Raw genomic sequence first — 25823 nt, 5'->3', positions numbered from 1 at the left:
TCTAGTCTATACTGGCCACTATCTGACAGTGTCTCTCTTCCTTTATGTGGTTTTGGCAGTATTAGCAGTGTTTATATGCTGGGCTAACCTCCCAAGCCAGTTCTGGGGTAATCTGGGCTTCTACCAAGACAGAGACAAGGTCAGTGAGGAACCTAGAAAACCACATGCATGGCTGGAGAATTTCTGCAGTGACGTAACCCACAGCCTTGGGAAAACACAGTAGAGAAGACAGACGAGAGAAGGGAGTGCAGCCAGATCTTTAATGACCCCCAAAATGAGGAATTTCCCCAACAGAGCCCAGAGCAGCGGGTTGTATGGACAGCAACCGACATTTTATTCACAGATGTTTATCCATATGTTTGTGTTATCCTTTGAAATAACACTAAGACTGCATAGCTGTTCCCAACTCGTGATGCTTCCCAATTTATAAAGCCAAAAGATGACACATGTAGCAGAGGTTTGATATTGTTCTAAGCGTACAGTTGGCCTCTAAGGTTGTGGGCTGCATGTCATGTACCATATGTGCCATGTACAGCCCACGGAAGGACTTGAAGGGCATTATGCTAAATAAAGTCAGTCAGAGAAAGATAAATACTGTATGCTGTTGCTTATATGTGGAACCTAAAAAATACAACAAACGCAAATATAACACAAAAGAAGTGGACTCACAGATCTAGAGACCAGACTCGTGGTTACAGTGGGGGAGAGGGGCATCGCAGGGGTGAGTGAGGGGGAGGGACAAGGTACTGTGGATGAGACAAGATTAAAACTTATACACTGCACAACATGGGAATACAGCCAATACTCTGCAATAACTGTGCATGCTAGTCGCTTAGGTCATGTCCAACTCTTTGCGACCCTATAGACTGCAGCCCGCCAGGCTCCACTGTCCGTGGGATTTCCCAGGCAAGGATACTGGAGTGGGCCACCATGCCCTCCACGAGAGGATCTTCCCAAACAAGGTATCAAACTGGTGTCTCTTACGTCTCCTGCATTTGCAGGTGGGTTCTTTATCACTAGTGTCACCTGGGAAGCTCTGTGACAACTGTATATGGAAAGTAACCCTTAAAATTATATAAAAACTAAAAATACAAAAGTTTATGATATATCCCTGCTATGTGTGAGCTGTTTCCTCTCACAACTCAGACGTTGAGGGCCTCATCCCGCTATGTCAGAATGTGATGAAGGTAGTTATGGTTATATGAGATCACGGAGGTGGGCTTGAGTCCAGAGTGCCAGGTGTCTTTATAAGAAGAGAATGTCAGGCCACGGAGGAAGACACGTGAAGACAGAGGGAGGAGGGCAGGGGAATATGAAGATGTCCGTCCACAAGCCAAGGAGAGATTTCCCAGAAGGAAACAATCCTGCTGACACCTCCCCTGAGACTTCCAGCTTCCAGAACTGTGAAGAAACCTCCTTTCTTGTCATTGAGCCACCCACTGTGCAGGGCAACCCACTCCAGCATCTTTGCCTGGAGCCTCTCCATGGACAGAGGAGCCTGGTGGGCTACAGTCCATGTGGTCACAAAGAGTCGGACACGACTGTGCGACTAACACTTTCACTCATGTACAGTTACGGCAGCTCCAGAAAACTAACACAACCCTTCACTGACATGAACCTTCCTCTGACTCCATCTTTCTGGCTCATTCTCTCACTTTGCACATTTAAAATGTGTTCTTCTAGGAAATCTACTCTGATTAGGCAGAAACTGGTGCTGCTTGTAGCCAGCCAGAGACGAATCTGTCAAGGCTAGCTCTCCGTCCCCTTTACCATTCTAATCTGGTGTTTTGGTATACTATGGAACTTGTAACCCACAAAGTGTTAAGGAAGATTTAAAAAAGCAAATACATAAAAAGATAAAATTAATAAAAAGATAAAACAGGAATACACACACTCATTCATCTATCGTGTCTTGGTGGGAGATGTATTTCCCAAAACTATTGTGTTTGAATAGGACATACGAAAGGCAACACAGAGCCACCATGTACATATCTGGCTATTTTACACAAAGCACATCATAACAGAAGAGTAGCTCTCAGACCTACGTGTGCATCAAAATCCCTAGGGGTTCTTATAAAGAATGCAGATTCCTGAGTCCCACCCCTGGGCAATGGGACCTCAGGAAACACCACCTTCAACTCCACGCAGGAGAGCCCACTGTACCTGGTAGATGGCCATGGCGCAATGCTCCTGTAGCTGTTCATTTTCACTGTTCAGGTTCTTTACCAGATTTTCGATGATCCTTTCAGCTTTGATTGCAGCTCGGTAGTTTTCCTAGGAAAATAAACTTATAATAGTTATACAATGCATAAATATGCATAAATGTGTCTATTCACATTTGTTAATAACAACACTGAACAAACTTTCTTAATAAACACCATAGTCTGAGCTTAACATACTGATATAACATTAAGAGAATTTAGTCAACATTTTAAAAAATATATCATCCAGGTACCAATGTAATTGGGCTTCTCTGGTGGCTCAGTCAGTAAAGAATCTGCCTGCAATGCAGGAGACCTAGGCTCAATCACTGGGTCAGGAAGATCCCCTAGAGTAGGAAATGGCAACTCACTCAAGTATTTTTGCCTGGAGAATTCCATCAACATAGGAGCCTCACAGGCCACAGTCTATGGGGTCACAAAGAGTTGGACATGACTGAGCGACTAACACCATTGTAATTAATTTTCTATCTGATTAGAAAATCTCTTGCTTTTCTAAAAGAATGGTGACTTTAAAAAAAAAAATTCCTTAGCAGTTATGATAACTTCATAAATCATTTTTCCACTAAAGGAAGTCAAGGTAAATTACAGCACAGTGAGCAGAGCTGGCCTGTGTACCTCTGAGGCACATTCCTGCAATGTCCCCACCACCGGGATAAGCATGTTTTCATGAGAAGTCTTCAGGAGCCGCGCCAGCAAAGGGATGCCTCCTGCTTTACGAATGGCCTCTTTGTTCGCATAGCTCTTGCTGCAGCTCCACAGTGCCAGCGCCCCACAGCGGGCCACCTCCACGTCTCGGGTCTCATACAGGCTGGACTGAGCAGGTTCTCCAGAATGCTTCCCACAGTCAAGCAGAGCTACCTACGAGGGCAGATCAATACAACACAGACAGGGATCTTTAAACCATTCACAATAGCCAGGACCTGGCAGCAACCTAACTGTCCACCAACAGAGGAATGGATAAAGACGATGTGGTACATCTATATGATGGAATACTACTCAGTCGTAAAAAGGAATGATATTGGGTCATTTGTAGAGACCTGGATGGACTGAGAGACTGTTACACAGAGTGAATTAAGCCAGAAAGAGAAAGACAAATATCATACCTATATTTACACATATATGTGGGTATATGTGTTAGAAAAATGGCATAGATGATCTTACTTGCAAAGCAGAAATAGAGACACAGATGTAGAGAACAAATGTATTGATACCAAGGGGAAGGGGTTGGTGGAATGAATTGGGAGACTGGGACTGATACACACACACACACACACACACACACTATTGATACTATGTACATAAAATAGATAATTAATGAGAACCTATTGTATAGCACAGGGAACTCTACTCAGGGCTCTATGGTGACCTAAATGTGAAGGAAATCCAAAAAAAGAGGGGATATATATAGAGAGAGATAGCTGATTTTCTTTGCTGTACAGTAAAAACTAATACCACATTGTAAAGCATCTATACTCCAATAAAATTAAGTTAAAAAAATAAAATACTATTTGAAAAAAGAAAAAGACAACCCATCCTGCAATCACCTCAGGGTTGCTACTAAGCTCACCTCCCTCAAAAATAAGAATCCTTTAAGAAATTAACTTTCAGCAGTCAAAGGAACAAACAGAACCTTCAAAACAATGTCCTCCAGATTTGGGAGCTTTTATATTTCCTTCCCACATGAAATTTAATCCCCCCAAGATAGCATTTTCTTAATATGGCTCTAACGTCTAATGAGGAAGATTTGCAAACCACATCCTGATTCCTGGTATCTCAGAAAGTAGGCTCCCTAGAGCCGTGAGAACTTTACAGAGAGAACTGAAAAGTTCTCTGGCCTGTACACGCTTAAAACCATGAGGCCTTTCTGGAGGACACAGCCATCACCCTGAACTTTCGAAACCAACTAGACCAAATGCACAGCTGTCAGGCCCCTCTCTCCTCTCTGCAGTTACCAATCACTGAAGCCCTCAAGGGAGAGGCAAGGTAATGCACACAGCAGGGTGTCAGGCTGCCCGTGAAGGACAGGGTGTGAAGCCAGCCACCCTGAGCTGTCTTTATCCCCCGTATGTCTCCTCCATTCCTCTCTCACCAGAGACCAAATTCCATGGATACTGCCCACTTAATCTTGACTGCCATTTAGAAGGGAGCAGCAGACAATTCTTAATTCCACTGATTCCTAATTCCAAGATCATAGAGAGAGGACACTGCCTTTAATTAGTGCTCACTCATGGACTTCTCAGGTGGCTCAGTGGTCAGGAGTCTCGGATTTGATTCCTGGCTCAGGAAGATCCCCTAGAGAAGGAAATGGCAACTGACTCCAGTATTCTTGGGGGGATGATCCCATGAACAGAGAAGCCTCACAGGCTACAGTCCATGGGGTGGCAAAAAGTCGACTGAGCACACATACACAAGCACGTGGTCTAAACAACACATGGTCTCCACCCAAGGACAAGGGTGGAGACTATTTAGTGGCTTTCAGGTAACTTCTGGGCACAGGACAGCAGGAAGATGGGCTTGATCACAGGGAGAACTTTCTAAAAGGACCTGCCCATTGGTTACACCCTTCCTAACTGCACCAAGTCCAGTCTCCATAGCTTACTGGATAAGACTGTGTGTGATCCCCATGGTCCTCCACCTTCATCTCTCACTACTCAGCCCATCTCATCCTGGGTCTGGCCATGTTACAGCACCTACTTTCCAAGCATGCAGTGTTGTTTTCTAGCTCCAGGCTTTACCAGCACAGCTCCATCTTTAAACGCTTTTCTCTGATGTGTCTGCCTAACACACACCTGTTCACCTTTCAAGATGCACGTGACATCTCCTCTCTTCAGTCTCTCTTTTTTAAATTTATTCAAAATTTTTTCTATCTTTATTTATTTAAATGTTTAAAATTTTATTGAAGTATAGTTGATTTACAATGCTTTATTATTTTCAGTTGTACAACATTCACTATTTCTATATACTCCATTTAAAGCTATATATTTAGAATTAAAATTAAATAGATGTCATTATTTTGATTAGGGGACTGCAACTGTCCAAACTCCAGTCTACAACACACATTGCATAAGATGCCCATAAAAACATTTTATTGTTGTATCATTCTTATGAAGTAGTTTTGGCAGACAGTCACACCAGCCTATCACATGAATTCATTATTTAAGTAGAATAATGATAATCACAGTAATAATTCCCTTTCTCTCCAACATTTTATTATGAAAATTTTGAAATCTTCATGAAGGCTGAAATATTCATGTGGCAACATCCACACATCCATCCCCTAGGTCCTATAATTACCATTCTTCCACATTCTTCTGTTTCATCACATAGCCATCTGTTTATCCATCTATCCAACCACAAGTCCATCTTACTTTTGAGGCAAATAACCCTAAGCTTTAGTGCTCTACAGATCACAAGCGACTACACGGCATCTCTTTCAGGAAATTTCAGAACATGTTTCACCATGTACATATTCACATGGAATCTGCACTCATTCAATAGCTATTTCTTAACTGTTAATGTGTGTGAGGTCCTGGGTAAGGTGCTGAGGATGACACTGAGATGAATAAGACATGTCTCTCCTCTTCAAGAAACTTAAAGTAGGAAAGAGGTGATGTCATCCAGTGTGATAAATGCTGTGGGAGTGACTCAAGACACAGTGAGGATGAAAACGCACGTGAATACTGCACGTTCTAAATGTCCCTCCTGCTGGGGCAGGGACCCTGAGCCAGCTTCTTTCTCCCAGTGACAGTTATTGAAATAATCATGTTTTCTGATTATATATGTAATATAACAAACTGGCCAATGTAGAATAGTAGGGAGGAAATTTGGTAGTCGTTTCAGAGAAAACCCCTTAGGAACAATTTTGATTATTTTAAGTGATTTTTCTATTAGTTGTTAGCTAAGGTCTTTAAAAATTGGGTATCAGTTTTTAATCCTGTGATGATTTTATATAATATTAAACATACATTTGGGGCTTCCCTGGTGGCTCAGATAGTAAAGTATCTCCCTGCAATGCAGGAGACCCAGGTTCAATTCCTGGGTTGGGAAAATCCCCTGGAGAAGGAAATGGCAACCCACTCCCATATTCTTGCCTGGGAAATTCCTCTGTTCGAGGAGTCTGGCGGGCTACAGTCCATGGGGTCGCAAAGAGTTGGACATGACTGAGTGATTAACATTTTCACTTTCACACATACATTTATTCCTTGTTACTAAATAAACTTCTAAGATACAATACTGACAGCTGACAATGGATACTTGTTGTGGATGTGTCACTTAGGGTTTTACTAATCTCATCCTGTGAAACACGTTGTTTTCAGTTGTCACTTCTGTAAGTAACAGCAGGATGAGTGTCTGCTGCTCTGTCTCTGTGGGGACAATTATCTCTATCTCCTCATAGGATGTGGGTCTCCAGACAGTGTCCCACTGCAGAGGGCTTCATCCATTGTCACCCTCTTTTTTTCAAACTGCTTATTTAATATTGGACTATAGTTGATGAACAATGTTGTGGCAGTCTCAGACTGAGTGAAGTCAGTCACCACCCTCTCGCCAACACTGCCCCCCCATATGAATGTGTATCCCCACTTGTGTGATAGGTGAAAATGACATCTATTTTAAAAAATTCATTATTTCTTTGAAAAATTAGGTTGAACATGTTTTTTTGGCTGCTTGCCAATGTACATACACAAAAATAATTTTCAAGGGCATGTTACACAAGAAAAAGATTCCCAGAACACAGCCAGGAGTTACTGAGTGTCCAGGAGGAGCAGGGAAGGACAGGGGATGCCCAACCCCATGAGTGGCACCTACTCACCAGCTTGGTGATGCCTCCATGGCGTCTCACCACCCGCCGGGCTCTCCTAAACTTGGCAACATTCGCAATTGTCTCAGCTGCCAAGCATTTCAGACTCTTATGTGGAGAATCAAGTATATTAACCATAACTGGTAAGCCCCCAAGGTCAACAATATTACGTCTGATTTGAGGATTATGACTGATTTCCTTCAGGATTTTTAATGAACCAATCTAAACGAGAAGAAAAAGTTATAGATGAATGGATGCTTAATGCAGAACCAGTGCTATATTTTTAAAAAATTCCAAGTCTACCTAAATCCTTCCCCAATTAAGTTTTTTAAGGGAACTGTTCCTATTCCCAGGTGTTATACACATCCCCCGATTCCCCGCATTTTCCTGCAGTTAAATAAACAAACATTCATCATTTAAGAAGCATAAGCTAATGGAAAGGAGCCAAAAAGACAAGGAAGAAAAACAGAGTTGACAAGGGAAGCTAATTGTAGTAGAAGTGAGTTATCAGTAAAAAATAAAGACCAAAATAAATAAATAAATAGATAAATACCAGCAAGAAGCAACAGGAAGGGCAGATGCCCAGCACTGAGAAGAGAAGCACGTGAAGAGACCCACGAGAAGCACGTGTGTATCAAGGCTCCTCGTCCACTGTGATCAAGACACTCACCTTACATTTGACTTCATCTGTCTCAAGTAAATTTATTAAAACTTCAAGGCCTCCAACATCCCTGATCGCCAACTGGCAGGTCTCTTGTGCTAAGTTAAAATCCTTCATTGAACACAATGCAATCACAGTAGCCGTCTGATTTCCTCCCTGCAAAGACCCAAGACCACAGAAAGGTTAAATAAGATCACGCTCCCATAGAAATTTACTAAACGTTGATGAATCCATGAACTGGGAAGTACGTGTCCCCATACATAGCATGTTTAGTTTTTTAAAATTCTCTGAGTAGGTTATAATCTGTTAAATGGATTATGCTGAGCTAAAGCACAAGAAAGCTGTTCAGGGTGTCATAAAACATTATTCCAATTAAGAGTTGCCATGTTAAGGTGGTCTGTCTGCTTTAAACAGCTACAACATCAGGTGGAATTATGATATTAAATAGAGTCAGGGGCAAGCCTTGAAAGAGATTCTGAGGAAGGTGAGGTTTATGTGGGGTTACAGGCAGTCCCTGAACTGTGTGTGCTGCAGTGCAAACTGTGTCTGAAGATTATTCTTACAGATGTTTACAGAATAGTCTAGAACACAGAAAACGTGAAGAAAGCAAACTGCCTGGTAGGCAGCACAGTGATCCATGTGGGATGGAGAATAAGCAGGGTGAGGCTGTGAGGCTGGGAAAGAGGAAGCAATTCCTAAAACCTGGGAACTGATGGGTGGACTGAAGGAGAGAAAAAGATCGTTTCACTGTCATGAATGAAATGCTGGCCCAATAACATGCAAATCAACGTCTGTTTAGCTAATCACCACATGTAAAGAGCAGTGGGGAACAGCTTCTTCAAAAAATCCAAGAGATATAAAAAATTTTTAATGATGATCAGTGAATCAGGCCTGCTAGGAAATTAAGTAACAACCACTGATCATTAATGCTTTGAAAACTTTTTAAGAACATAGCATATATTATTACTTCTACATACATATATTACTGCAACTGCTATTGAGAGTGTCTGCTAAATAAGAGTTCCTGGAATAGTTAATAAGACAGAAAAGCAATACTTCTAATGGAGCCAAGAAAAAGCTATTTTATGCAAAAGGTGTTCATAAAACACAGCCTTGGGATTCTATGTCAAAACGCAGTAGCAATGGCCTAAATACATCTTTTTCTTTTTCTGAGGGAAGACATCTTCAAATTATATTTACTATCATTTGCTAATCATGGTTTTATATTGCTATGTTATACATATATATTATATGTGTAGGTAGACTTAGCACAAAAAAATGGAAATTATACTCAAGCTTCCCACCTTCATATCATGCAAATACACACATGCCAATCCTCTTATAAATTCAACACAATATGTTTATAACTAAAGTGGGATCTGTAGAGGGTGAGCATCAAGAAGTGAAGAAGGAAATGTTTAGGCTTCAGAGACTCTACTTGCTCCCTTCCAGAATATTCCCTCCACGTCTCTAAAAGTGCTCTGAACGACATTTCTGCTTTTCTTTCTAATTTTCCCTCTGGGTAATCTAGGCTGTCCTTTATATTCAAGATTAAGTTTAGAATGACAAGAGCCTTAATTTTATTACTTACATTTAAAACAATAAGTTTTGTTCTTAGAGCTTTTAGCATCTTTTTCTAAATAACAAGAGAAATGTAAATGCTACCAATTTCCCCACAGTTGGTTTTAAAACATAAAGCACTGTGTGTTCTATCGTTACTGTCAGTATCATGAACCCCCTGTTTGGGACACAGGACCCCTCACACCAGTTCCTCCAATGCCTCTCTTAGAAAAAGGTACATATTTTGTAAACCATAAGAGAGAATCTAAATACTAATCATAATTAACTAAGGAAAATAACATAGAAAAAAGAAAAGCAAAGAAGAGAAACAACTCATTAAACAAGGCTCTTTTTCTGAATTTAAATGGTGAAAAGAAAGCAGAAAGTTCCTCCCAGGCACCTGCAGGAACAGAGCTGGGTTCTTAACGGTTGGACAATGGAAGCTGAGAGCCTCAGATCAAGAGGATTCTTCAGGCAGTGGCTTCAGACTCAGCGCAAGCAGGAGTCTGAGCAGGAAGCGAGTAGCTGTCCAACAACGTGTCCAGCCCCAGTCAGGCCAGGAAAGCCCTTCCCACCAGGTCCAGCTCCCCAAAGAAGAATTTCTGTCCTGCTATCCCCAGTTATATATGATGGGGAATCTTCCTGACTCCCTATTCCTGTGTCTAGTTTCTTTGGTAGCAGTTTTCTGCTTAGACATTCAGCACCAGCTTGGCTTCCTCTTTCAAGTTCTTCTCATTTTTCTCTTGTAGAGTATTTCCACCTTTTGAGTTTTACTTCATTATTTACACTATAACGGATGACATAAACTTTTAAAAGTCATGTAATTGCAGCTGATGCCCAAAACATAAGATCTTGTATTTTGCTGAACTATCTTTAGGCCAATTTTGAAACCAAATGATGGAAAATATACATTTATCATTAAGAAGTTAGATCTTTATAGAAAAAAAATTTTTTTTTCTGTAAATCATCAGCTTTTTCTGAAAATCTGGAAACATATTCATAGGCTTGAGGGATTTTTTTTAGAACAGTTTTTTATGAGGGAAAGTTAGTTTTTCCACATTTCAGGATTTACTTCTACTCTTGTCACTGACCACATTCCCCAAAGGATTATAAATCTTTCAGAATGAATACCAGCGGATGGGAGCCAAAATATTCAATGTACAGAGCCACAAACGTTAGCCAATTGCTATTCTTTAAATACCAACTATGTCGAAGGATTTTCAAATGTCCATTCTACTTTGACCAGATGCCATAAACATCTTACTGAAGAGAAGTAGTACAAATATGCAAATACGCTCCTTTTAAATTAAATCCCCCCGAGAATGTAATTAGTTGCCAATACTTATTTTCACATTTTATCACAGATTTACGTTTGTGAGGCTTTTTTAAAGCTGGAGGAAAACATAGTAAAGTATTATTTTACTAGCTTCTGAAGGGTTTTGAAGAATGCTTCCAATAAGCTTTTCCATGTCTTGAATTAATGCGATTCCTCTGCTAGTTGTCCTCCTTCCCCTCCTGCTTCTTAAACACCTCCAACGTCTGCCGGCCTTCAGATATTTTACAGTTCATGCGCCTTTCCCTGACCAGCAGGCCCTCATGCGTGGTTGCAATTACGCTTCAAACACGATGAGACTGGATGAACGTTGCTTCTCGCTTTTCTCAAAATTTCTTCTTAAAAAATGAATAGAGGATTTTAAAAAAATAATAATAATGTTTTTCTGGACTTAAATAAAATTTTTGAAATAAGTATATTACCCCATCTAGTATAGAGTAATATCCTCCCTTACTGTTGATAAAGAAGCAATACACATTGCCTAAGTTGAGATGAAGAATGTATTCAGGAGTAAAACAGAGAGAGAGCTGCCTGAAATCACTTTTGTATTCTTTCATTCAGCAAATTTGCTTACTATTTACTTAGCTAGTTGCCAAGTCTGATGCCAGGCCCTGGAGACATCCTGGGAAACAAAAACAGGCTTGGGCTCTGCTTTTATGGAGCTCACAGTTGAGTAGAGAAGAACGATTTTAATTTTCTAAAGTCCATCCCAGTAAACGGAAACTTTAAGTCTGAGTGGTGCCATAAGGGAGGGGGCACAGGGCCAGGGAAACCCACACCAGGGAGGCTTTAACTGGGCCAGGGGGCATCAGGGAAGGTTCCCCTGAGGAAAGAATGCCTGGGCTGATGTCTGGACAGAAAGCAGGCTCAGGTGATTCATCAGGCGCTGTAACGGCTTCGAGTAACCCAGTTCAGGAAAGGATGCCAGAGTTGGCAGATGGCACTGTGATGGCAGACATGCTCACAGGGTCATCCCTCCTGGCGTCCTGTGAGACCCAGGGAGACAGCACGGTGGGCAGGGGTGGCAAGGGGAGCAGAGGTCACTCTGTTCCCATCTCCACTGTCCACAATCAGAAGGCGGCGGGTGAGACCTGTGACGCAACCATCACAGCCATCCAACTGGCTTCCAAGGTGCTCAGCAGTTTTTCCTCCAAACATGCCACTCACCGAGCGAGAGCCATGACCCTTGCCAACGACTGTTTATTAATGATGACAGGGGGGCAGGGCACCCAGTGCGGGGCTTGGCTCAGAGACACTTTTCGTCTCTCAGGAGCAGAAATGGTCGAGAGTCAGAGCCCCGAGTGAGTGGCACAGAACTACATAAGTTGAGGTAGTAAAACATATCGCTTTGCCTTCTGTTTATTTGAAGACTGATTTTATGCTGAGATTCGGTACTCATAAACCTGGGCCGCAAGAGATGAGACTCAAAAGGAAATTGCAAGGAAAAAGAGAAAATATTGTTCCAGAAGAAAAAAGAAATTAGGCTCAGATTGTTGGATTACAGGCTTGCTAAGAATTTTGTTTTTTTGGTTAGGAATGGTTAAGGAACAATGCAAGGATTCCCTACGCATTCTTTTTAAATCACCATGGAACATTTACAGAAATTGATGATTTACTGGAATGTTACTGCAATGAGGAAAAGTCTGTAGGAAATGTAACAGTCTTTCTAGAAAGATTCACAAGAATTAACTGAATAATTATGGTAATTAATAAAAGTAGCTCAGTAAAGTGACTGGATACAAAGGAAATATTCAAAAGTGAATAGCTGAGAATAACAAATCAAAGTATGTAATTTGAAAAAAGTTCCTATGCCAGTATTGGCAAAATAATAGTAGTAAAAATAGCTATGAGTGAATCTCACAAGAAATGTGCTGCAAATATATGCAGGAAAAGCTATGAAGTTTTACTGAAGTATATTAAAGATTAAATAAGTGAATGGTCATACCATATTTCCTAATAGGATAATTCAACAGTATTAAAACTGTAATTTATCCAAAAATAATTTACAAATTAATGTAAGCCAACCAAAACCCTAGCAGCATTTTTTAGCTTTTTTAAAAAAAAAAACTTGGTTCTGGAATCGTCAAGATGATCTGGAATGGAAAATATACAAAAAGTAGTTTAAAATATTTTAAGAAAACTCTCTGGCCAAATATTTAAATATACCAAAGCTATAATAATTAAAACAGCACGGGAATATCCAAATAAATCAATGTAGGAAGATCCGGACACAAACTCTTAAAGTGAAATGACAATATTTGATAAAAGAAGCAATTCAGATCACTGAAGGAAAGAGCGGATGAACCTGTCATCTGACTTTGATATATGACAAATTGAGAGAAATTTGCACATAACAAAGGATTAATTTGCATCAAGAATCAAAAGACATCCACACAGGAAAACAAGCAAGGTACACAATACTACTTGACATATGAAAACTCTATCAATCTCACTAACAATCAGGAACATGCAAATTCACATAAGATACATTTTCTACCCTATAAAACAAAAAAAGACTGCAGGTTAAAATTTATAACAGTAAATCTTAATCCTAGTTGAGTAATTTTAATACCCTGGGGAGATTTTAAAGACTATCAATGCCCAGACCCCATTCCAAACCAATTAAATCCAAACTTCCATGAATGGTACCTGGGCATCCGGTCTTTGTTTTGTTAAGAGCTGGGCTGATTTCACTGTGTGTCTGAGGTTGTAAACCTTTGATGTTATTAATGATAGAGTGTAAATGGATGTTTACTTTCTGAAGGGAGTTATCAAAAAATTTTTATGTGGTTGATTACTTTTCATTATATTTCCCTCTAAAATAAAATTTAAAAATGCAGTATTTCTCCAGCTTCACTGTGCACATATTCTTTTTTAAAAAACACGTCTTTACTGAGGTATAATTGATATGCAAAAATACTATATATATTTGATGCACACAATTTAATGAGGATGGACACATTCATACACCTGTGAAACCAGCACCACAATCAAGACAATTAATACACTCATCAACTCCCAAAGTTTCTCTATGCCTCCCCATTTTTTGTATGCTAATAGAGCATGGCAACCCGCTCCAGTATTCTTGCCTGGAGAATCCCATGGTCAGAGGAGCCTGGCAGGTTAAAGCCCACGGGGTCACAGAGTTAGACACGACTGAAGCGACTCACACACGGCACAACACAATGTGAGATCTCCCCCTTACATTTTTTAAGTGTAAACAGCATTGTTAACTACAGGTTCAATGTTACAGAACTCGTTCACCTTTCATAACTGAACTTTTACACCCCTTGAACAACAACTCCCCATGAGAACTATCAACATTTGAAATGTGCGTACTCTTTCACGCAAGCAATTCTATTTCAAACAATTCATCCTATGGAAATACATACAACGTCCAAAGCATACGTAAAAATATTTGCGGCTGCATCGTCAGAACAAAAATTGATTTGGGGAGAAAATCTAAAAGGTTACCAACAAAGGAATTGTTAAATTACTGATATATGTAAAATGAAATACTATGGAGCAATTAAAAGGAGTAAGGTAGATATGAAAGATCACCAAGACAGAGTATGAAATATTAAGACTAAAGGTACAATGTAGAATCATAGTCTGACTGCATTTTACATATGAAAGTTACATATGTGTATGTATATACACAAACACCTGGAGGGCGTTCACTTTTATTCTTTGGCATGGCTTGAATAGGTACAATGAGCATATGTCAATGTGTTATTTTATAATACTCTAAATACAGAGGAGATAAAGGATGGACCAGAAGAGGAACACAAGCCTCTGCCAGGCTCTGTGTGTCATGGAAGTATCAGCAGGGCATTGCCAGCCAGACCAAGAGCTGGATTAGAATCCACAGCCACTGCCAGCAGGAAGCTCAAAGGCTAGTGGATGAAAAAGGGACAGAGGATTTCTAGATATATGTGAAGTGAAACATCATTTATACCAAATCTGGTACCTCTTACTCCTCAACCCCTACACTTAGAAATTCTTCAGCATTCAAACTTGTATAACATGTGTTTTTAACCCAAAAAAGTGAAGCAATCCACTGGATTACATAAATCAGGAACTAGACAAAAACTTCTTTTCTCTATTTAGCCTCTCAAATAACTTTGGGTTGGAGGCATGCTTTGAGGAATAAAAAATATTGTTGTTGCAAACACATCAGTCAGCAAATTCCCTGAACAGATCTGTTACATTTTCAGATCATTACACAAAACTGCCTTAGATATCAATAATCTTTCTAATCAAAAATCATATGAATTGCTAGATGGCAGTGTGTATGCTCTAATTATGCTCTACCCGGATTAGTTAGTGGTACATGTTCTTGAGAGAATGAATAGAGTTAAACTTTAAGAGACGTCCCTAGAGATTTTTCATATTGTCATTTTTCAGTAGTTAAGTGGATGTGATTGCATAATGTGAGCTAGGAGCCATATATATGGTTATGATTCAGTGGTGTATTTACCATACTCATATAGTTATCTTTGCTTTTTCTCCACTCTTATTTATGATTGCCCAGAGGCAAAGCAAGTTTAAAGCTCAAAAACTGAAAACAAGTTACTGTTGTATCTGTAGAGCTCAGAGGGCAAGTCCCCTTCACCACTTCCACTGTCTCTTCTGCTATAAAAATAAAAGATGACTAATCCTTCTTAGTGGGCATTATACAAGTCACACATCTCAATCTGAATAAGTAAAATTATTACACTACACCATTTAGGGGTTTCTCTGGTGGCTCAGACAGTAAAGAATCTGCCTGCAATGCAAGAGACCAAGGTTCGATTCCGAGTTGGGAAGGTCCCCTGGGGAAGGGAATGGCTACCCACTCCAGTATTCTTGCCTGGAGAACCCCGTGGACAGAGAAGTCTGGCAGGCTGCAGTTCATACAGTTGCAAAGAGTTGTATACAACTGAGCGACTAACACTTCCACTTCACAGTATTTAAGAAAATGTAAATGCAGACTCTGCTGAGTAGGAATTTCATTAGAAAACGGAATTGAAATATCTTCTGATGACTATCAGGTAACTTTTTTTAAAGTCCTCCCACTCTTTTCATCTTGGAGACTATTTTCAAAATCAACTCATAACAATGTCAAAACATATGCATTAACTTAAAGCATGTTTCTCAGGAAAATGGTACTAATTTTCCTTCTCAACTACTGGAGTTTATCTGGATGCATAAGCAGTGACCACTGTTTCCCATTTTTGGAAGATTCTTTTTAATAATAATAACACTGCTCTTTCACATTCTTTCCATCTCTTTAAGTAAAAAGCTAGTGCACTCTGATCCTGCCTCCCAAAAATGAACACTGAATTCCTTTGTGCAGAAGTAGTCCATGCGTACCTAGTCACTTACTCAGAGTGAAAAAAAAACAGAGAGAAAATAGGCGTGTTCAACAGTGAGGCCTTTGGGTCCCCTGGGCTCTGAGCTTCTGGACAGAGGGACAGAGCAACCAGGCAACGAGCAATAACCATAGACCCTGGACGCCTTCCCGGCCCACAGCCACCTTCTGTGTGGCCTGGAGTGAAGTATTTCTCAACTTTTCCACCAATGAAACAGGGATCACACTACCTGCCACTCCATCCCCAAAACCAAGTAATGGGAAAGGAATTTAATTAACTGTAATTGACACAAAGTACATCAAAATTCCTCTGATGAAAAACCATATAACTCCCAGCTTCCACTTAAGAGAACTCTCTAACCAATGAAGGCCGTATGTGTGTGTGTGTGTGTGTGTGTGTGTGTGTCTATGTGTGTGTCTTAATCAATTCGTGGAAGATCATGCAGGAACTGAGCCCCACAAATGCAGTCTTTAACAAAGGTTTTCAAGTCTGAAAATGTCTTTGCCAAGAATACTCCTCCAGAGAGGAAATCGAAACATTCCAGGGAAGGAGCCTGGAAAGTCTCTTCAGAAGCCTCCTGGGATTTCTGATGTGACATCCTTTATTAATAGATGTTGCCCTGAAGTAGAGTCCTTGTCACTGCTGAGCTGGGGAACCACCATGTATCTTCACATCTCATGGCCTGAGGATACAGAGCTTGTGGATACATAACAGAAGAGGAACCAGCAAGATCCTTGGCTCACATGAAAGGTGAAACCCACACAAGTTTAACCACATAGAATAAATAAAGTAGTCACTAGCTCTCACCACACATCATGGATGGCAGGAGAGGATTAATATGTGATGCCTTGCCATGATCATAAGCTGTCACTCAGCAGTCCATGCCAGCCACTCTCTGCTGAGTGACCTGTGATCAGATGCCATGGTCACCCTTCTAGAACTTGGGAACAAAGTTTGCCCCAGCATCATACTCTAGGCTGCTACCACATTTCTGAATTTAACAAGCCCTTCTTTCCCCAGCCTTCATATATCTAGCTCTTCACAGTGTTAACATGTAGGAGTTATCAATTGAAGAGAAAATGACTTTAAAATAAACATTTTTTTTTCTCTTCAGTTTCAAAAACTTTAATTTTTTGTCTTCCTTTAATTAATCTTTTTAATCCACTAACTGGTTGCATAAAATAACCAAATAAAATGTTACCACTTTTTAAAGATTTTTTTTTAATGTGGACCATTTTTAAAGTCCTTATTGAATTTGTTACAATATTGTTTGTGTTTTGGTTTTTTGGCCACAAGGCAATGCAGGATCCTAACTCCCTGACAAGGAATCAAACCCACACCTCCTGCATTGTAAGGCGAAGTCTTAACCACTGGACTGCTAGGGAAGTCCCAAATGTTACTTTCTTTAAGATTAAAAAAAAAAAGGACCAAAAAAGCAATCTGCTTATAAGGTGGCAAACTAATATTTAAAGGCTACCATTTAACATAAATATTTTGATTCATAAACAGTGTTGGTTGTATGTACTAATTCAAGCACTGTAGCTTCTGATTAGCTTGTTAAGAGGTCACGTTCAATCATGAATAAAAAGACACAAACAGGCTCATCTGCTCCACATTTTCCTAAGCCTTTCATTCCTCTACCAAAAAGGTAACCCCATTTCTAACCAATAATTGGAGCGTCAACCCTTTATTTCCAACTACCGTATGGATCTTTCTATTTGGATATTTCACTCTTTCCAAACTTAATCTGCACCACCCCAGACCCTCCTGAGAAACTGGCCTGGCTTCTCTCTTGGCCCTTTCCTGACTGCTCCCAAGAACACTACTCCATTCCACGGCCCCAACACCCTCCATCAGGGCCACAGGTCACTGGCTTCCGGTCTTTCCACTGGGATTCATTTTGCAAACCACCTGCTGCTGAACTCAGCTTTTTAAAGCAATGCTTTTGTCTGCCTGTTTCCCCAGGGTGGACCTGGATCAAAATCTCAGGTGCAGAAACAGTCATCCTGCAGGGAGGAGTTACGCCTGGGGAAGTGGCCCTGGGGAACACACCCTGGATTCCTCCATTAGGGCAGCAAGTACTCAAGAATAAGTCCAGAGGAACAAAGCACTTCCCAGAAGGGCTCCAAATCTGCTTGCTAATGTCATCCCAGATGAGCCTGGGGCTGCGGGGGCAGAGGTCTTATCCTCAAATGACATCCCTCCAAAATGCCCATAGCCAAGACATGGAAGCAACCTAGATGTCCATCAGCAGATGAATGGATAAGACAGCTGTGGTACATATACACAATGGAGTATTACTCAGCCATTAAAAAGAATACATTTGAATCAGTTCTAATGAGGTGGATGAAACTGGAGCCTATTATACAGAGTGAAGTAAGCCAGAAGGAAAAACATAAATACAGTATACTAACGCATATATATGGAATTTAGAAAGATGGTAACAATAACTCTGTATACGAGACAGCAAAAGAGACACTGATGTATAGAACAGTCTTATGGACTCTGTGGGAGAGGGAGAGGGTGGGAAGATTTGGGAGAATGGCAATGAAACATGTAAAATATCATGTAGGAAACAAGTTGCCAGTCCAGGTTCGATGCGCGATGCTGGATGCTTGGGGCTGGTGCACTGGGACGGCCCAGAGGGATGGTATGGGGAGGGAGGAGGGAGGAGGGTTCGGGATGGGGAACACATGTATACCTGTGGTGGATTCATTTTGATATTTGGCAAAACTAATACAATTATGTAAAGTTTAAAAATAAAATAAAATTAGGAAAAAAAAAATTTGAAGAAAAAGAAAAAAAAAAAAGCCCATAGAGTAGATAAAGCAGGATTCTAAAGCCAGCCTCTGAGATCCCTTCCAGCTATCTAAAAGTTCACCAACCATTTCCTAGTCTCCTCTATGTTCTCTTGAATTTCCCGATCCTATAGTTTTAAATTCCATATCCAAACCACCTTCAACCCACAAAGAAATGGATTCCAACAGGCTTTCAATTCTGGATCCAGAAATTCATTCTTCAGTTTTAAGGATACTTACACCAAGGCAGTTGGAGAAGGCAATGGCAGCCCTACTCCAGTACTCTTGCCTGGAAAATTCCATGGACAGAGGAGCCTGGTAGGCTGCAGTCCATGGGGTCGCTAAGTCGGGCACGACTGAGCGACTTCACTTTCACTTTTCACTTTCATGCACTGGAGCAGGAAATGGCAACCCACTCCAGTGTTCTTGCCTGGAGAATCCCAGGGACAGAGGAGCCTGGTGGGCTGCCGTCTATGGGGTCGCACAGAGTTGGACACGACTGAAGTGACTTAGCAGCACACCAAGGCAATAACACTGTGTGGATCTCAATAAACTGTGGAAAATTCTGAAAGAGATGGGAATACCAGACCACCTGACCTGCCTCTTGAGAAACCTATATGCAGGTCAGGAAGCAACAGTTAGAACTGGACATGGAACAACAGACTGGTTCCAAATAGGAAAAGGAATACGTCAAGGTTGTATATTGTCACCCTGCTTATTAAACTTATATGCAGAGTACATCATGAGAAATGCTGGACTGGAAGAAGCACAAGCTGGAATCAAGATTACCGGGAGAAATATCAATCACCTCAGATATGCAGATGACACCACCCTTATGGCAGAAAGTGAAGAGGAACTAAAAAGCCTCTTGATGAAAGTCAAAGAGGAGAGTGAAAAAGTTGGCTTAAAACTCAACATTCAGAAAACTAAGATCATGGCATCTGGTCCCATCACTTCATGGGAAATAGATGGGGAAGCAGTGGAAGCAGTGGCAGACTTTATTTTTGGGGGCTCCAAAATCACTGCAGATGGTAACTGCAGCCATGAAATTAAAAGACGCTTACTCTTTGGAAGGAAAGTTATGACCAACCTAGATAGCATATTCAAAAGCAGAGACATTACTTTGCCAACAAAGGTCCGTCTAGTCAAGGCTATGGTTTTTCCAGTGGTCATGTATGGATGTGAGAGTTGGACTGTGAAGAAAGCTGAGCGCCGAAGAATTGATGCTTTTGAACTGTGGTGTTGGAGAAGACTCTTGAGAGTCCCTTGGACTGCAAGGAGATCCAACCAGTCCATTCTAAAGGAGATCAGCCCTGGGTGTTCTTTGGAAGGACTGATGCTAAAGCTGAAACTCCAATACTTTGGCCACCTCATGTGAAGAGTTGACTCATTGGAAAAGACTCTGATGCTGGGAGGGATTGGAGGCAGGAGGAGAAGGGAACGACAGAGGATGAGATGGCTGGATGGCATCACCGACTCGATGGACATGAGTTTGAATAAACTCTGGGAGTTGATGATGGACAGGGAGGCCTGGCGTGCTGTGATTCATGGGGTCACAAAGAGTCGGACACGACTGAGCAACTGAACTGAACTGAACAACAAGGCAGAGGTCCCCAACCTCTGAAATCTAATGCCTGATGATCTGAGGTGGAGCTGATGTAATAATAATAGAAATACAGTACACAATAAATGCAGTGCGCTGGAATCATCCCCAAACCACCCTCCCATTCCTGGTTCATAGAAAAATTGTCTTCCACGAAACCTTTCCCTGATGCCAAAAAGGCTGGGGACTACTGCAGTAAGGTGTATGAAATGTAGATCTACTTATAATTATGATCTTTTAACATTTTTTATCATGTTACTAAAGAGTACCTGCATGCATGTGTGCTAAGTCACTTCAGTCATGTCTGATTCTTTGTGACCCTATGGACTGTAGTCTGCCAGGCTCCCCAGAATCCCCAGATGGGATTCTCCAGTCAAGAATCCTGGAGTGGGTTGCTGTGCCCTCCTCCAGAGGAACTGCCCAACCCAGGGATCAAACCCTCATCTCTTACATCTCTTGCATTGGCAGGTGGGTTCTTTACCACTGATACCACCTGGGAAGCCCAAAGAGTACCTACTTATATTAACAATATTAGAATACTTGTGATGAAGAAATCCACATTTCCAAGACACAACAAATCCCCCAACTTGCCTCCTATCTCACAAAGGTGCCCAATACATTTCTGACTTAGAAATGAGTAAAACTTGCTGTATTTTTAGTGTTAGTGTGGGGTATAGACCTTAGCAACTGTTTCCCCCTATCACTGATACTCACATATAGCAAAATATTTTTGTTGCAAGATTTTGAAGCAACCATGAATGGGGAGAAGATAATATTCATACAAATGTGGCAAGGAAACAATACGTCTCCAAGGAGAAGGGGTCAAGAAAGGGAGGAGAAGGGGGAGCAAGAGAAGGTGGAGAATGACACCAACAGCAGAGGGAACAGCACTATTCTCAAGGAGCTGAGAGTGAAGGATGGTCTGGCCCCTTGGAAACCTCATTTTGTCACTGTCCCTCCTGAGCAAAAGATTGAGAGGCAAGCCTGTGCTCATTTGAAGACATCCTGCAAGATTCAGAAATGAGATTAATCAGCTGTAGCTAATGAGATAGACAAGCTGTGAGAAGGTAAGTACAGAAGGTAGCTGAATAAGGAGCTTATTACTTCATTTAGAATTGAAGCCCAGAGTCACCAGTGATGTGGGGGGAAAGACATTGGAAGGTTGGGGAATAAAAATGCAATGTATCCATTAGTTTAAAAATTGAATTGTGTTCTAAAACTCCAGATTAAAAGAATATACACAGATGTAAAATGTCCAAGTTGAAATGGATGTGTGTCAAAGCCAAATCATTAAAGACTTAGTCCCTTTATCATGTGCCAAGATCTGAGCTCATAGCTCTGGATAAATACTAAGCTGTATCACTAATTTACTTGTTTGGCTATTAATGAACTCATCAAAACTTTTTCAACAATCACAGACATTGCTGTACTTGGAAAATGGTAAGTGAAGAGTCAGGTCAACATGAACATTTCTCTGCTGGAAGAAGTCTAAATTTACATAATTTTGTAAATTACTGTATCAGATTTATTTATTTTGAGATTATCTAGAGACGTTCAAATTTGCATTTCATAGATTTTTCATATCCTTTTGTGTCTCCACAGAAAAACATTTAACTGTGTTGAAAATCCTGAAAGCTTTTGTAGATATACTTTTTCTTTTATTGGCTATGTTAAGAATATTTACCTGTGGGGAACTATAATAATTTCAAGCCATTTACTGTCTGGCCAAAAGTATCACATTTGCACATGAACTACTGAGGGGTAACTTGTGTGAGTTTGAGTAGCACTTCATCAATACACGCTTTCCTGAGCTGTTCTGGGAGCACAACAGTGCATCTCTTTTTGATCCACCACTATATGCATTTATCCCAAATAGTTGAAAAATGCAAGCTAGTGACTCAGTAATGAGACACTCTTAGCGGTGTTCATGGGGAGGATACTGTGGAGGATGTGGGGCACCACCAACCCACTGTCTGCCCCCTTACGCTCTTGAGGAGGAAATTCTTTCTGTTCTTAGCACCAGGATCAGTTACACTCATTGGCAAGGGGGTTGTTTTTACCTTATGATGGAAAGAGTCCCTCACTGTATGAACTCACTGTATTTCTTCCTTTTATTGGTTACCAGAATCTTAAAGCAAAAGCCGAAGACCATCCCCACCTTACGTTGTTTATAATAATAATGTGCAATAGAAAGATTTATCATTGCTAACAGGGGCTGAGCCCTTCATGCTAAAGCACTTAGATGTGTTAGATCTCACCTAATACTAATAATAATCCTAAAAGGTGAGATCTTTTATCTTGCCATCTGGAACAATTAGGAGACCAAAGCTTACAGAGGATGGCCAGCACCCCCAAGGCTGCTGAGATAGTAGGTGGTGGAAGCCCAACTCAGTTGAAGACTTGTTGACATTGAAGGTTGTCTTTCTAACTGCTCCATTATTCTGCCTTCTGACCTGGCTGATGCTTCTGCTGTTTGGACTCTTTATCTTGTTTTATTAATGAAAAAAAGTTAACAGACCCAAATTCTATGCATAAACACCAGGGCTCTTCCAAATCTTCTTCCAGAGGCCGTGTCCAAGCCCCAGTGCCTGACTCAAGTGTTGGTGGCAGACATCTCTGTGGCCAGAGCGTCCTCAGATAACACACTCCTTGTGCGTAGAGGCCATGGGTGGCCCTGTGATTCAGGAAAGGCCAGGAAGGTCTCCAGAGTCTGCACATGGCTGCCCTGCCTGCAGGACTGGCCACTGTGCTGATTGGGTGGTTTGTGCACAAAGACTCCTGCCAAGGTGGGGGCAGAACTGTGGGACCGAAACGTCAGCCTGTGCTCCACAAGACTGCCTCCAAATTCCCAGCAAATGTGAATCTTCCAGATTCCAGAATAAGAAACTGGAATTCCCAGAAGTTCTCAGGAATTCCTGAAATCATGTTATTTCATATGTGTTGCTAAATTTTATTTATTTACATGCAACTAAATAGTAAGGATGACTATAATGGTAAATTATTTCTGTAATAAACCACACGTCTTTTTTGTGATAGAAATACTAAAAATTTCAGAGGTTTTTTGTAAGGAAAAAAAAAAACACTATACATATTACAATCCCATGTAAAAGTGATCTCCACCTGAAATTTGATAACAGTAAACACTAGAAGAGGGAATATCACACAAAATAAATGGTAAATAAAATCCATTTAAAAAGTTGAAAGAAAAAAGTAAAATATTTAACATTTATAAGATATTCTTAAAATACAATTTTAAAATACACAAAGCAAAGCATCAATTGTCCTATCCAATAGTCTTGATTTTTATTTCAGTACAAATATGTCCGATATTAAAAATTTTTTTCTTTCATTTTGCATTGACAGCAGTCAAATTGTTAAGAAGCTTTCAAAAGCAGAGCCAAGGTGGGCATTAGGGTTTGCTTCATATACCCTCATTTTCTTTTCCAATGATGAAAATATTTTATCTGCTTGCCCTGATTCTGATTTAACCATTGAAGATAAATGGTTTGCTAATTATCATTAGATAATCAGATCATTTGCTAACTCAAATTTTACATCAGTTTCTGGCATCATGATGGACTGTTGCACAACGTACATTCACATCTTCCTCGCTTTGGATTTCTTCTGTTAAATTACTAGCAAAGAACAAATTGTAATACACAGTATACACAATACAGTGAATTTTTAAACACTGAAAAAGTGTCCGAGTACATCTAAATGACTTACCGTTGAGATTTCCAGCAAGTTCAGCAAGGCTACAAGAATCACAGGTCAAAATTTCACATTTAATGACTTATTTTGCTTCACAAATTTGTTATTTCTTAGAACACCACTAATAGGATTTGTGTAAAGGATATGATGCATATAAATGTACCATTTATTTTTACAAGAATGACTCACCATCCTGCACGGACACATTCGGAGCACGGCAATAAGTGAGGCTGACCGCCTGGGCTGAGACCACTTATCTCTCACTGGCTCCTGTCCTGATGCCTGGAAATGTCTACCTCCACCTTTGATTCTGCTGCCAGAATTTTCTTTTTCTAAACTTTATTGAGGGATAACTGGCAAATATAATTGTATATCTCAGCAGTCCCCAACCTTTTTAGCACCAGGGACCAGTTTCATGGAAAACATTGCACGCCTCACATGCGATGTTCACAGTAGGGGTTGCACTCTTATGAGAATCTAGTGCTGCCACTGACCTGACGGGTGGCGTAGCTCAGGTGGTAATGCAAGTGATAGGGAGCGGCTGTAAATACAGATGAAGCTTCACTCACTAGCCTGCCACTCACCTCCTGCTGTGTGCCCAGTTGCTAACAGGCCACGGCCTGATACAGGGGACCCTGATACATTGGGAATCCTTGGTATATCTCATGTGCACAGTGTGTTGCTTTGACAACCACAAACACTGTAGAATGATCACTAAGATAATCAACTTATCCTGCTCTCCATGATGTCAGTAGATTCCTTTGAACCTGTCATGTCTTCAGGAAGATTATCAAACTTTAACTGTCAACTTTAATTCTAATTTCCCATTTTCCCAATTTCTTGACTAATTTTTCTCAGGATTCAGGAAAACATAAAAGAATTCTTTGAGACGTGCTTAGAGTTGCAGCTGAGATGATGCCAACAGAGGAAGTGGACATATTTTTCTTTTAGGAAAAACTTTTTTAGCTTACTTATACCTATCAGATTGCTCACCTGGCGGGAGGGAGGAGCTTTTCTGAATTCATGAAAATATGCATATAGACTGTTTGAGCTGTCAGCTTGGGATGACCTCAAAGGTACAGGAAAAGTACCCTTTAGTAATTTAGGAGTCATGTAAATTTCTTTAAATATGCAAAGCCTAGCAAATGGAGGAGGACAAGCTGAGGTAAGTCAGAGTGTTGTTTTCAAAAGGATTTCTGGATGGTAACTTTAGACAGGGCCTAGCTATTACCAAGATTCACTGTCCAACATCAGAAATTAATATTGATCTGGGTTTGAGCAAATCGTTTTCCTTGCCCCACCCTTATCTGAGGACTTAAATACAATATTATATGGGTCATTTATTTATCATTACAAAATGTTTTCACACATGGCATCTCACGTAAGAGAGTAGCAGAAACAGACCAACACATATTTTAAGTACCTACAACGTATCAGACACCACACCACATCTTTCACCTGTGTTTTCTCAGTCCTTAAAATAATCCTAGAGTGGATATTACTAATTTTACCCCATGGGTCAGGAAGATTAAGGCTGCAAACCATACTTTTCAACAGTCACAGATAGTTAGCAACACAATCTAGAATTCAGTCTAAGTCCAGCTTCAAAACCCCTTGCTCTTTCCATCATGCCATCCTGCTAGTCACACAGTGGTGTAAGTCACAATATCTGACGGCTGCCATGGTCCACTGCCTTCTCCCCACCTAGGGGAGAGGGCTGGTACCAGGCAGCCCAACTGCTCCATGAGGACAAATCTCACTATCCTCAGAGTAATAAGACCTT

General features: G+C 40.6%; 1 protein-coding gene across 10 annotated transcripts in view; it reads right to left on the bottom strand.

Moving 5' to 3' along the window:
* ODAD2 (outer dynein arm docking complex subunit 2) overlaps nucleotides 1-25823 on the bottom strand; it is a 225922-nt gene that overhangs the window by 150190 nt on the left and 49909 nt on the right. For all 10 annotated transcript variants that reach the window (XR_011570048.1, XM_070800976.1, XM_070800977.1 and 7 more), the window contains 4 exons: nucleotides 7691-7837; nucleotides 7033-7242; nucleotides 2838-3080; nucleotides 2164-2274 (listed from right to left, as the gene is read on the bottom strand). Coding sequence is in view for 9 of the 10 variants with exons in the window: in XM_070800976.1 (XP_070657077.1) it covers nucleotides 2164-2274; nucleotides 2838-3080; nucleotides 7033-7242; nucleotides 7691-7837 (711 nt within the window). In the remaining variant the exon portion in view is untranslated. The remainder of the gene's footprint in view (nucleotides 1-2163; nucleotides 2275-2837; nucleotides 3081-7032; nucleotides 7243-7690; nucleotides 7838-25823) is intronic.

This window comes from Bos indicus, chromosome 13, assembly GCF_029378745.1.
Source record: "Bos indicus isolate NIAB-ARS_2022 breed Sahiwal x Tharparkar chromosome 13, NIAB-ARS_B.indTharparkar_mat_pri_1.0, whole genome shotgun sequence".
NCBI lineage: Eukaryota > Metazoa > Chordata > Mammalia > Artiodactyla > Bovidae > Bos > Bos indicus.
The sequence above is the reverse complement of the archived record's forward strand: the minus strand, read 5'-3'. Positions and strand labels throughout refer to the sequence as shown.